At 41.9% G+C, this 14,051-nt stretch overlaps 1 protein-coding gene across 1 annotated transcript in view; it reads left to right on the top strand.

Annotated features, from left to right (window-relative positions):
• ASIC1 (acid sensing ion channel subunit 1) overlaps positions 1–14,051 on the top strand; it is a 256,600-nt gene that overhangs the window by 14,406 nt on the left and 228,143 nt on the right. Inside the window, exon 2 of the mRNA XM_066593699.1 lies at positions 252–617. Coding sequence (XP_066449796.1) covers positions 259–617 — 359 coding nt within the window. The 5' untranslated portion in view covers positions 252–258. The remainder of the gene's footprint in view (positions 1–251; positions 618–14,051) is intronic.

Here is a 14,051-nt window from a genome sequence, read left to right as displayed (position 1 = left end):
ATGAGAATAATTGGCAGTGTTAAACTAGCTGGCACTGGTTGTAATTTGCATTAATTACATTAGAAATCATTGCTCTACTTACTACTTTTTTCATTTTATGGAGGAAGGGAATGGATGGTAAAAGAAAAGAAATAGAATATCATAAGAGGAGAACTTTAAATCAATGTGGTCCCTTTTATGTTCCGCTCTTATCACCAGCCTAGTTTGTCTATATTGAATCTCATCTTATACAACTATTTTTGTCCTTCCAGTGCCCGCATGGATGTGAAGGAAACAGAGGAGCTGGGTAGCCCCCAGCCACTGACAGTTCAGGCCTTTGCCAGTGGCTCAACACTTCATGGCATTGCTCACATCTTTTCCTACGAGCGTTTCTCATGTCGGCGGATGATCTGGATACTCTGTTTCCTGGGCTCCTTGTCCCTTTTGCTGTTTGTGTGTACTGAGAGGATCATCTATTACTTTGATTATCCACATGTCACCAAACTGGATGAGATTGCTGCTGCCAGGATGACCTTTCCAGCTGTGACCTTCTGCAACCTCAACGAGTTCCGCTTCAGCCGAGTAACAAAGAATGACCTTTACCATGCGGGGGAGCTACTGAGTCTGCTCAACAACCGGTAAGAGGGAATCATCAACATACTTCATCAGCTTGCTCGCTGGCCAGCCGTGCTTCTGTCATAATACATACACAATTCATCAATCCCTGATCAAAGACTGGATTAATTTTGAAGGGACATTAATTTTCAAGTCCTTGGATTATAAGAGTGAGCTGCAAGTATCAGCCATGCATATTTGTTTTTTGAGGTATTCAAAATGGAAGATATATGGCATATAGTAGGGATCATGGGAGCACGTCGGAACATCATATCCATAATCCCATTGAAGAAGACCACAGTTTTTTCCCTGTGTTCATTAGATTACATTCAGCTGCACAACATTTGTAGGCAAGGTTGTACTGGCCCACCTCAGTAGCCGAGGTCCCTTCAGTGGGTCCGGGTTCTTGTAAAATAGTCGGCAAAGTAGAAGACAACCCCCAGTTTGAGCTAACTCCAATCATGTCCAATAGGGTTTATTTCTTATAGCTTGATTTACAAAAAACTAACTAGACATTATTAAAGAGGTTGTCCAGTTGTAAATTATTCAAGTCCTACCTGCAGAATAGGCCATCAATAGTATATAAGCATAGGTCCACTACTCAACAGCTGTGAGTGGGATTGTGCACTGAATAGATTACTGCAGGAAGCAGATAGCTCCGTTCCCACTGCAGTGGCCGGGTTTGGTATTACAGGCAAAATTCTTATTGAAGTGAATGTGATATTTGTATGTAATATCAAGCATGGCCACTGCAGTGAGAAAGGAAATGTCTGCTACAGAAATCAGCTCAGTGCAAAACCACACCAGCCCAGCGAACAACTGAATAGCAAGGGTCCTGGGTCGCAGACCCATGCTAATTTGCTTTTGATGATCCTAACTTAAGGATAGGCCATTAATAGTTTACAAATGGAAAACCTCTTTAATAATGTGTGTGCAATGATAGCAAAAATAATTATATAATTAAAAGTGTATAAACCTGCTCTGCATAGATAGAGGACGGGCCTTCAGAATCATTTCCACTGGTGAGACCATAGGAACTCCAGTCCGATACTGATTGTGGATAATTTATAGCTTAGCTGGCCAATGGAAAAAGCACATTACAGGTTTTAGATTGGCCTTTTAGAATCATATCCCTCTTATTTTCAAATATAAAGCCCATGTATTTCTGCCATTCTTCATTAAATAAAGTTAATGTCCACCATTTATGTCATGTGGCATTTAGGTAACCATACCCAATGGACAACGAAGGTCAAGTGTCATAAAAGAGTAGCTGTAGGTCTGCTTAAAGGAGTTTTCTTCTATTGCTAATTCCTGCTTTTAAAAGTCCTCTTAGACCAGCAGAGCAAATATATGTTCACTGATCGACAATATAACAACTCATTCCGCTACCATACTGCAGATTGGCCTGCCTATTTAAAGGACATACACACCCAACGACCGAACAAACAGCTAGGCGAACAACCATTTGCTACTTGTAGTTAATTTCTCTGTTTGTCAGCACCACATCTCTTGTTTCCACGAGGGGATGCGGTATCAACAAATAAGGGTTTTTTCACCTGCATAAGGGCGAGCACCCACTGGCGTTTGCGTTTTCCGCGGGAAAAAAACGCAGCGTTTTCGCCGCGTTTCCCGCGTTTTTTCCGCCCGTTTTCCGCGGCGTTTTTCGCGGCGTTTTCGCGGCTTTTCCATTAATTTCCATGGAGAAAAATAAGGACACATATGCAACTGACAGCTCCTATGTTAAAAACGCAAATCCAACGCAAAAAAAACGCCAGTGGACAGGAACACATGTTATCTCTATGCCTGTGCAGGAAAAACGCAAAACGCAAAACGAAAAACGCAGGTAAAAAAACGCCAGTGGGTGCTCGCCCTAAGGGCGAGATGTCATAGCGAAATCCGCGTCGATAAATCGCACGCTGAGCCTGCATGACACTCTTTCCATAGGGTAACTATGGAAAGCGCAGCCTACTGCACACGAGCGGCGAATCATAGCGATTTTCTGCTCGCGTGATTAAATTCGTGGCATGCCGTGATTTGCAGCGATTCTCCACGGTGAGCCTATCATTAATACAGGCTCATCACACAGACCTTTAGTGCTCCCCCTCCTCCCCCGTGGCGGAATAGCGCTAGCGATATTCCATCGCGGCCATGGATAGGCGGCCTAAAACACCCCATCACCTAAAAAACGAGCATTTGCTCTTCTGTCTGCTGATCATGGGAATATTAATACAGGGTAATGATCACGAATGAACATTCATACAAAAGCTTGTTCATCGGCCATATAAAAAAGTCTTTCGAAGGGTCCCCTTGACAAAAAAGCTGATTTCGAAGTGTGGGAACCCTAACAATCAGCTATTATCTTGAGTGATAGCTGCTAGTAAGACCCTTTTCACACCTGCGCCATGTCTCCATGTTTCGACTCCTTCCTCTGAGCCAAACAAAAAAAATACTAGAACTGCCAATCTGGCACATTCCTGCGCCAAATGGACCCTCTTGACTATAGTGGATCCTTTTCAGCTTCCAACACTCTGACTAGCATGTTACCGGATGAAATAGCACAGCATGCTGTGGATTTCTGCCGGATCAGCGCCGGAGACTGTAAACGGAACCTCCAATGCAGATCTGAATGACCCCAAATTTCCTACAGTGCTACCACAAAGAAATCTAAGCATTACAAAGTTTATATTCAAACAGTAGGATGTCTGTGTAATACACAGCAGGAAACGTTCTCCAGAGCAAGAATCGCTGATAGGGTATATGAAAATGTCTTCGTTTGCTTGCTTGGGCTTTTTGTAACTAAAAAACCCTTTAAATACCCAAGATTTCTAGATGCCATTAGGAAACGACCGGAACTTTATCTATACTGCAGCCGATGATATTTCTCTTTTTACGGATTATAAAGCTCTCTGTTATTTACGGCCCCATTTTTCACTATACTTAATAGGAAATCCTGAACTCTACCTTTTTATCGCTGAAGGCTGAACAGTATGTATATCTGCAACAAGAAAATAATTGAAAGGAATGTAATTAAATGGCCAGAAAAAAAACAAGCTGCATTGTAACAAATAACCGGCTCATAATAATAAAGGTTTTAATGTGCTCTGTGAAGTCAAAGCACAAAATCAATATATCTCCTAGGGGACAATATTATAGCACAAAGGAAAACACCTTGAGATAAAGAGGGAAATTTGGTCTAAGAGAGAAGAACAAATGCCCCCTGCTTAACAAAAAATGCAGGAGGGGAATGTGATGAATAATCATGTGTTAACACCGATACTTACAGCAACTACTAAAGATATACTATATTTAGTGCATATTGTATATATTAATGAACCATGTGCATTCTCCATATCACATGCTCTGTAGTTCAGTACTTAGAATGTAGAATTCATGACTCATAATCCCCTGCGCTGGTGAAAGGGGTTGTCCAGCGCTGAAAGATTTATGACCTATCCTCAGCTAATCGGCAGGGGCCGCCACCCGGGACCCTGTGTAATCGGCTGTTCACTGAGCCACTTCTTCAGTATATAAAGTAGAAAGCAGGCAGCTGCTTTCACTGTGCATTGGCCTGCCATGGGCTTGTAGGCTCAGCTTCCATTCATTTCAGTGGTAGCTATATCTCTAATACCATGCCAAGCCACTGCAAAGTACCTGGAGCTGTCTGCCCTGAACAGTAAAACAGTCAACAAGCAAATGGTGGACTATCGATGACTTAAGGCTCATTTACACGCAACAATTATAGCTCAAAATTTGTCCAAACGACCGCAGATGAGAGACAATCGTTGCGTGTAAAATCCAACATCGTGCACTTTTCGTCTAAACGATGATTTTAAGGTGAGCTTAAAATCCATCGTTCAGCCTGAGACAGATGAAGTATTTCTGAATAGGCTACATGCTGTGTTCTCAGCGGGAGTCGGGAGATTACATTGCATTCTGACGTCAGCCCATGCGAGAACAATGTAGCTGTGTGCAGAGTCTAGCCCCCATGCTAGGCTCTACAAACAACCCCCGGCGGCCCTTTTGCACGCAAATGAAGATAATAAGGTGTTAATGGACATTAGATTCCATTAACTCTTTATGTAAAATGATCGCTAAAGGCCCATTTACATGCAATGATTATTGCTCAAAATTCGTTCAAATGATGGCAAATGAGCAATAATCATTGCATGTAAACGTGGCTATCGTTCACTTTTCGTCTGAACGATGATTTTAAGGTGAGATTAAAATCCATCATTCAGCCGGAGAGATAACAGGGACTGCACGCTATGTTCTCAGCAGGTGCCGGAGATTACATTGTATTCTGCCGACAGCCCGTTCGAGAACAATGCAGCTGTGTGTAGAGCCCAGCCTACATGCTGGGCTCTACAAACAGACCCCCAGAGGCCCTTTTACATGCAAATGAAAGTGATAAAGTGTTAATGGATATTAGTGTCCATTAACGCTTTATGCAAAATGATCGCTAAAACTGTCAACCTTGCAATTGTTTGAAAGATTGTCTTTGCGTGTAAATGGACCTTAAAACTTTCAATCTTTTGAAAGATTCTCTTTATGTGTAAATGGGCCTTTATCAAAGATACAGAGCTGAATAACTGTTTTAAAAGGGTTCTCCGAAGTCTAGTAAGAAGACAATAATCACATGGTGAACAATTTGGTAGTGTGCTATGAGGGAGATTTATCAAACCACTGCAAACCTAAGAGCTTCCTTGTAATGGTAATCGCTAATCCCAGCAGCATAATTGCTGACCCTGGCATCATCATAAAGACAGCCAGAGGCATAAGTTGAAGCTCCTAGGCCCCAATGCAAAATCTATAACAGGGCCCCCAACTATAATACTTTATTCATAGTACTGGAGAAGAGAGCCCTTATGGGCCCCCTAAGGCTCCTGGGCCCTGGTGCAACTGTATTCTCTGCATCCCCTATGGTTATGCCCCTGATAGACAGCCAAGGACCTGACAGAGGCTCCCAGGACTACCTTGTGTGTATGCCTAACGGTGAAAATGTGTCCTTTTCTATGTCCAGGCACAATATGTTGATATATATTAAAAAAGAAAGTAAAATGAAAAGCTATAGTCCCTATATGGGATATAGTAATAACATATAATATAAACTCCCTCACATATTTGGTATCCCTCTGTAATCATAACCTATACTTTAAATATACATCCTCCCTTTAAGCCAGTTATGATCAGGTTTAAAAAAACAAAAACATTGGAGGAACTGGGGGGGATTGCTTGTACTCGTAAATCTAAGCTTAGAAAGATTAACCCCTTCATGACCATGCTGAGTTTGTTGGCGTTGTGTGCTCAACTATCGGCTGATACACTGGCAGCGGAATTCTGAAATGTAACAGGGAACTAAAACAATCAGTTCCCACACAAGCGTCTGTAAAAAGGCCATGTTTTTAAATGCGGCTTCTTACAGCGTTTTGGAACAGGCTGTTAGAATGCACTCAACAGCATTTTTTACACACCCCATCATTGCAGCGGGTGATGTGGTGCGTTAAAAAATGCTGCAAAGCACTAACATAGAACAGACTGCATTTGATTAATGTGGCGTTTCTAACTCTTCTCTGGGAAGCCCTGTTGAAATCAATGGTGGCTCAATACAGCGTTTTTAGCAGGCGTTTCAAACAATGCTTTGAGGAGGTTGCTAAGTGATGTCTGTAATGATGTCACAGGGATTCCCTTTGCAGATAGAGACTTGGAGGCAGAGGGAATCCCTGTGACATCATTACAGGTATCGCTGATGTGTCGTCTCTGCATTTCTGGGGATACAGTCAACTATTAACAATGATCAATGAACTGTTACCTTTAGGCACAATGTCCACGGGCAGTTAGGTTAATTATCTGTACTTGGGGACAGTAGGGAATACACAGACAATGTGTTCCCTACCAAGCTGTGCCCTATGAAAAAGTATAGAGTTAAATAAATATGGTCATATGTGTTAAAAAATAATAAAATTAAAATATGAAAAAAAGTAAAAACTAATAACCGCCGTCCACCAAAATCTGCACATCTCTTCTAAAGCTAAGGGAGGTAGATACATTTTTTTTTGTAATAGCAAGGGTTTTTGTTATTAGTGCTATAGTGACATCATACATCACACAATGTGCAAATATCTGATATCATTATGCATCGAGAGTTAGAAGATTAACCCCTTCCTGACAAGCGTTGCAGTGGGTCAATAGTTTCTGCGTTCTGCCATATATATATGGTGCTGGCTACAAGAGGACTCGGAGAGGTTGCAGCTGTAATTGACATTTGGAGTTAAGTCTAATCCTGGCCACTTAGCCCTTTAAATGTGGTGTCAGTGGTGACCATGGCATTTAAATCGTCTGGAGCCCCCTCCTGACCCCATTCAATCGTGAGGTATTGATGGTTGCCCCATGGCAGCTGGAGGCCAAATAATGACTGGCAGGTCTGTCATCTAAGGTGGCTGATTCCTCGTGGGATGAGTAAATGTGGCAAAATAAATAAGAATCTTTTCATACAAAAATAAAAGCATGTAAAGAAATAAGAATACAAATTGCCAATAAAAAAATCCATGAAATGCTAATTACTACGGGAAAAATGAAAAAAAAAATGCTTGACCCGTACGATATAATAAATAATTATGTTATCCCTCCCACACTGTGCACATCATGAAAAAAAAAACTGGGAGATTTTGATGATCTTGCCTAAAAAAGGAATTAAAAGAGATCAATAAGTAGTAAAAATTAAAAAGAAATATGAATTTCATATTGCTGTAATCATACTGACCGGCAGAATAAGGTCAACATATTATTTATACTGCATGGTGAATGCAATAAAAATAAAAAACAATGCTAGTGTTGCATTTTTTGTACAACTCGCCTTCAAAAAACCCAATAAAAAGCTATTATAAACTTGTCTGTATTCTAAAATCATACTAATGAAAATGTCCGCTCATCCCACAGACATTAAGCCCCCCCACAGCTCTATAGATGGGAAAATACAAGTTATGGCTCTCTCAATATGGCAATAAAAAATACTTTTATGGAGCAATAGAAGTAAAGCATAAAAAAAATATATAAATTTGGTATCACCGTAATTATACTGATGTGCAGAATACTTAACGTCACCTTTTGGAGAGGGCTTAATGATCCCCTCCAAAAAAATATTAAGCCCTGGGTCACTCCATGCAGCTTACATACACCCCCCCCCCCATTATAAATTGACATACCAGTAAAACCCCAAACAAAACTACTATTTCTTATACCACTAGATGAACGCCCTAAGGGTGCATTTAGACGACTGTATATTGGCTGGGTTTTCACGCCCAGCCGATATACAGCGTCTCTCTCTGCAGGGGGAGGAGCCTGGAAGAGTCGGGAGCAGTGCTCTGAGCTCCCGCCCCCTCTCCGCCCCTCTGCACTATTTCCAATGAGAGGAGGTGGGACAGGGGCGGGGCTATGTTCTGCTCTTCCCCCATCCCGCCTCCTCTCATTGAAAATAGTGCAGGGGGGTGGAGAGGAGGCAGAGAGGGGACGGGAGCTCAAGGCACTGCTCCCGGCTCTTCCAGCCCCCTCCCCCTGCAGAGAGAGACGCCGTATATCGGCTGGGCGTGAAAACCCGGCCGATATATGGTCATCTGAATGCACCCTAAAGATGGAATTTCCACAATATGGTTATCTTTGAGGTCTCCACTGTACTGGGTACCTCAGGGGCTCTGCAAATGTGACATGGCGTCTGACAATTGTATCAGCAAAATCTGCGCTCCTCTTATTTTGAGCATTGCCATGAATCCAAAAAGTAGTTTATGTAATGGCTTTATGTACACATAGGGGGCATTGACATACTATGTGTGCGGGACATTAAGCCTACATGTCTCTGAAAAATAAATAGTAATTTTTTATTTCCATAGCCCTATGTTAACCATCACCAAACACCTTCAGGGTCAAAAGACTAACTGCGCTGCCTAATGAATTCATTGAAGAGTCACTTTTTGGGGTGGTCCACTGTTTTGGGTACTTATGGAGTATGCAAATGCAACATAGCATTCAAAAATTATTCCAGCAAAATTTGCATTTCAAAAGCCAGGTAGCGCCCCCTCCTCCCTGAGCCCTCCTGTGTGCCCCATCAGCAGTTTACATCCATTTTCATGTGGGGTAATTTTTCTCCCATTTGCCCTAGTAAAAATAAAAAAATTTGGGGCCCAACGCACGTGTTTTTGAAAAATTTGCAATTATTCTTTTTTAATGCCCAATGCTAAAACACCTGTGGTGTGTTGGTTTCCAAAAAGTGGTCTTTTGAGGGGATGTTTCTTATATTTTAGCCCCCCAGGCCTCCCCAAACCTGAAGAATGTGCCAATACAGGGAGGCCCCAAAACCTACGATGTGCTGCTCAATTTCTGAGGCCTGTGTTGAGTCATGTTGCCCACTAGGACCACATGTGGGATATTTCTAAAAATTCCAGATTCAGGCCTCCTTCACACAGACGTTTGCAGTAAATGCAGCGCTTTTCAATACTGTGTCTACTGCGGCTTCAGCAGCGCTGGCATGCGTTATGCCAGCTTTTGCCTGCATTTTCAGCACAGCTGATAACGCAGCCAGGGAAGCTGGAAAAAAAAATCAAATACTCACCTACTAGGTAATCAAATACTCACCTATGTCCAAAAAAGAGGCTTTCAAAATGATGCCAACATTTCTAGTAAATGCTATTTAATAACTGTGCAGTTATAAGGCTGCCTGTTCACGGGGGCGGAGGGGGGAGCTCTAAAAGGTCTCTGCGATGAGCCTATATTAATGATAGGCTCACTGTGGAGAATCACGGCGAATCGCAGCATGTGGCGACTTCAATCACATGAGCAGAAAATTGCTATGATTCTCCGCTCATGTGCAGTAGGCTGCACTTTCCATAGCTATCCTATGGAAAGCGTGTCATGCGAGCTCCGTGTGCGATTTATCACTGCAGATCTCTGATTGACACTTCGGCCGTGGACAGCCAGCCTGAGTATCTGTATTACAGGCAGAAAATTTCAGAGTTTGCAAATTGCTAATTTTTTCAAAATTTTCTGTAACTTTAGGATTTTTTTATAAATGCAAAACATATCGACCGAAATGTAACTAAACGAAAGTACAATGTGTCGTGAAAAAACCACTCAGAATCACTCGGAGAAGTAAAAGCGTTCCAAAGTTATTACCGCATAAAGTGACACGTCAGATATGAAAAATGGGACTTGGTCAGAAAGGCCAAAACTGGCTGCAGCGATAAGGTGTTAATAGTGTACTTAAGGAGTTGATTCACAAGGTACGAGGCACCTTGGCTTCACTCCTGGGCTGCTTTACAGAATGCCAATCCATAAGTGTAGGGGGGAAATCTGATCCTGAGCTACAGGGTGGTTGGAGCTGTTGTCTTGTAGCATCGGGGTGGTAGGTTTAAATCCAGCCCAAAGGGAAAATCTGTATGAAGATGGTATTATATGTTATATATGAAATCTCTCATATTCAGTATCCACTAGTCCAGATATTCGGATAATCTAGCACTTGTTGTCAACACATAACATCAGTCATAATACCAAGTGCAGAAACGAAGTAGACGTGTCCAATCTACCATTAAAATAAAGTGATAGTCACAAATATAATGAAATGTTATTTATGGTGAAATGTGATTGTTCTCAGTAAGAGAAACCAAGTAATCTTGTAGATATGATAGCTTTTAATGGCTAACAAAAATACATGATGGTAGAGTGAGCTTAAACATCATGTATTTTTATTCGCCAATCAAAAAGGTGTCATATCTACAAGATTGCGTGGTTTCTCTTACTGAGAACAATCACATTTTTCTCCACTGGCTAAGATCACACTAAACTTCTTTTTGTTATTTATGGTGTCATACATACTTAATCTTTTTCAAAAACGTCATATTTTTTGCAGTTTAAATACTGTTTCCAGATGTTAGCGGCAGGTCAATAAGGAATTATAAAATACACTACAAGCGGAGCATTTTTTATGCTGTTTTTTTCTCACTTTTAGGGCTTCGACAGACGTACGTATGCTCAAATATGCCCGGCACAGTGGAGCATATTTGCGCATGAACTAGGTTTGGAGCAGGCACAATCACAGCTGAGCAGGCACAATCGCCATGAGGCTGGCACAATTACTATAGGGTAGGCACAATCGCCAGAAGACCCTAATAAGATGCAGTAAGCCAGTATGGTGGGACGCACTCATCCATTGGATGGCTTCTATGGTATCGTTCACATTGCAGACTCGGCTCGTCTGCAGCCACTCCTCCCCAATCTGGGCTAGGTTGAGTGAGTGGCTGCATATTAGTCTGCACTGGACAATTAGCTCCTCCAGTCTATAGTCTAGCTTGCTGCTTTTTGTTTCCGTCTACGGCCATTGTTCCTACCCTACAGCAATTGTGCCAGCCTTATGGCGATTGTGCCTGTAGCGATTGTGCCAGCCTTATGGCGATTGTGCCTGCGGCGATTGTGCCTGCTCAGCAGCGATTGTGCCTGCTCTGCACCTTATCAGGTACTGCATTGTTGGCTCTTTTCCAGTGAATAGTGCTTTTGTTTTTCCTCTCACCTCTGTGATTTTCCATGCTTTTTACACAGGGTCCCAACCTACCCCTTCCTTTTCTTAAGCTGCCATAGACTTCTATGGCAGTTGTCTGCATAACACGCAGAAAGATAGGGCAAGTCCTATCTTTTCTCACTTGTAGGATTTGCGCACGAGAAACCCGCTTGTGAGAACAAACCGATTTAAATCAATGACTTCACTTCGCCATGTTTTTCGGGCGTGTGCTTCATGCACGCAAAAACCTGTTCAAGCCATTCGCTTATTTTTTCAGGTAATTGCAATGGACAACTGTGAAAGAGCCTGGTGCATGGTGCAGCCTTCCAACGAATGTTTGTTAGACAAGCGGGTGAAGCTCAATACGTTTTTACTTTCTAAAATACAAGCAATAAAATGTGTTTCAATGTGTTTCGTGCGGTAATAGAACAGGCACCGATTGCAGCATTAACGCTATTGTGGTGATCGTTTTTCCCAATTCGTGCTCACCACAACAGCTGGTGCCTTTTCTACTGCGCCCTGTGATCTTTGTCCATGTAATAACTGTAGCTTGTACTGCATGTATCCCAGCTTGGCTGATGAAGACTCTCTCGGCTTCGCACCGCATTTTAATGCTGGTATTCTACATAACAAAAAGTATTGATCTTAATCAACTTGCCTAAAGTATATTCACCAGAAGGCTACATCATGCACCATGCTTTTTCACAGTTGTCTCATGCAATATTCCATGCCCATCCAATAAGGATGAGGCGTACAGCCTGATTGGCAGCACTTCCGTTTATTCTTCATCTCCCATTCTTTCTCACTCAATTTTGGGATTGTCTTGGCCACTTTACTTCTCCATTTAGTTTCTTGATCTTATGGCATTTTTAAAAAAATTGCATTTTGCTCGGGGTATAGTATTTTTACTGGCATTTTCATGTAAGCTTGCCAGAAAAGCCAATAAAAAAGTAGGTATAGACAAAAACTGCCCAAAAAAAAAATCTTATAAAAATGCACACATTTTATGGCATTTAAAAAAAAAACTAGAAAAAATATTGTATGAGAGAAGCCTTCTTCTTACCAATGTTTTCTATATTCTGAAGAATCAAATTCAAAACGACTGATAATCTGCCCCCTTTCAAGTCCCATTAATGCTAAGCTATATTATTTTTAAAAACTTGTGTTTCCAACTGTTGTGTCTTTGTGGTAACAGACTACAAACAAAGCTTATGTAGTCTGATTCTGCAGTCCTACCATCTATCAGCAACTTTTTGTTAATCTTCCAAATATATATACCAGTAGGAAGTAGATGGTAATCTGATTGCAGGATCAGACTACACAGGGTTGGTTTGTAGTCTGTTACCATGGAGACACATAGATCTCCATAAGAGCTGTAGATGCAAAATGGACGATTTTTACTTAAAGTTATTTGCAAAGTTTCTTCATTTCAGTTGCGGTGAAGCAATGAAAAATGGTTGCAAAGTTGGACATGACCTTTAAACATCTTCTTGACATGTCATTGAGAGTGAGGGGCTAGATCATTAAAACTTATTTTGCTGTAGTGATCAGTGGGGGATTTGACTCATGTGATACCACTAACACCATCTTTTATATCTTAACATATTTAAGGAATGTGAGGAATTCAAAAATGGCTAACCAGTAAGCAATAGTCTTCGCTTTGCCTCCTATTTTAATGTGCCATCTGCAATCCAGTGATGCTTTAAGTTCTCTCCTCACTAACTCCGTAATATCCCCTTATGTATTTGAAGTGCGACAGGCAAACAATCCCCCACTATTACTACATGCAGTGAGCAGACATGAAAACAGCTTAGCCAACCTCATGGGAAATAACATTATAAATAAAAAATATGCAAAAACTTCCTCTTGGAAGATCTTACGCTTCCCTCATAAGTAAAAAATATTTACTAACAAGCAATTAAAGTGGAACCGTCAGCTCTTACATAAAACAGCAGCTGAGCCTTGAATACTTCAAGCCATTAAATTAACTATGGTAGAAATGGGCTCTCCAATTAACATACTATTCTGGTAATGGAAAGGTCAATGACAAAATTTGCTTTTTTTATGCTGCCAAAAAGCAGATTCAATGTATCTCTCATATTTGCAAGGAAAGCTGAGGGAAATGTTTCTCCTTGTGGAGATCATCGCAAGAGTATAGGAAATGTTATACAGGCCACGCAATGCTTCTTGGGAAAAAGCTATGCAAATGAGTAATGGAATAATCCTCCACAACCCCACCTATTGAATGGTATTAGCAATATCCAACTTTTTACGAGCCTTGCAACATGAATAGTATAAGCTAAACCAGAGCACCCATCTATAGACAGCTGTTTGAGAGTTCTTGCCCCTCATCGGTGTACAGTACAGTTTTGGTTGGTTGGGTCATTTGCATTAAAATCATAAAGAAAAGGTATGGATTAGAGATGAGCGAACGTACTCGGTAAGGGCGATTTCGCAATCGAGCACCGCGATTTTCGAGTACTTCACTACTCGGGTGAAAAGTACTCGGGTGCGCCGGGGGGCGGGGAGAGGCGTGGCGGCATGGGGGGTAGCAGCAGGGAACAGGGGGGAGCCCTCTCTCTCTCCCTCTCCCCCCCACTCCCCGCTGCAACCCCCCGCGCCGCCACGGCGACCCACGAATTTTTTTGCCCGAGTACGGAAGTACTCGAAAATCGCGGTATTCGGGCGAAAAAGGGGCGTTGCCGAGCACGTTCGCTCATCTCTAGTATGGATCCATACACTTCACAGTAGTATGCATCTGCAACCAAAAACAAGGTATCTGAATGTATACTGCACAGTACACATAGAGGTCTGTGGGACAGACATATGCCAAGTGTCTCCTTTTGGATTACTTCCAGGGGCGTAACTATAGAGGGTGCAGGGGAGGCAGTTGCACCCGGGCCCAGAAGCCTTAGGG

Source organism: Eleutherodactylus coqui, chromosome 1 (assembly GCF_035609145.1).
Source record: "Eleutherodactylus coqui strain aEleCoq1 chromosome 1, aEleCoq1.hap1, whole genome shotgun sequence".
Lineage (NCBI taxonomy): Eukaryota > Metazoa > Chordata > Amphibia > Anura > Eleutherodactylidae > Eleutherodactylus > Eleutherodactylus coqui.
The sequence above is the reverse complement of the archived record's forward strand: the minus strand, read 5'-3'. Positions and strand labels throughout refer to the sequence as shown.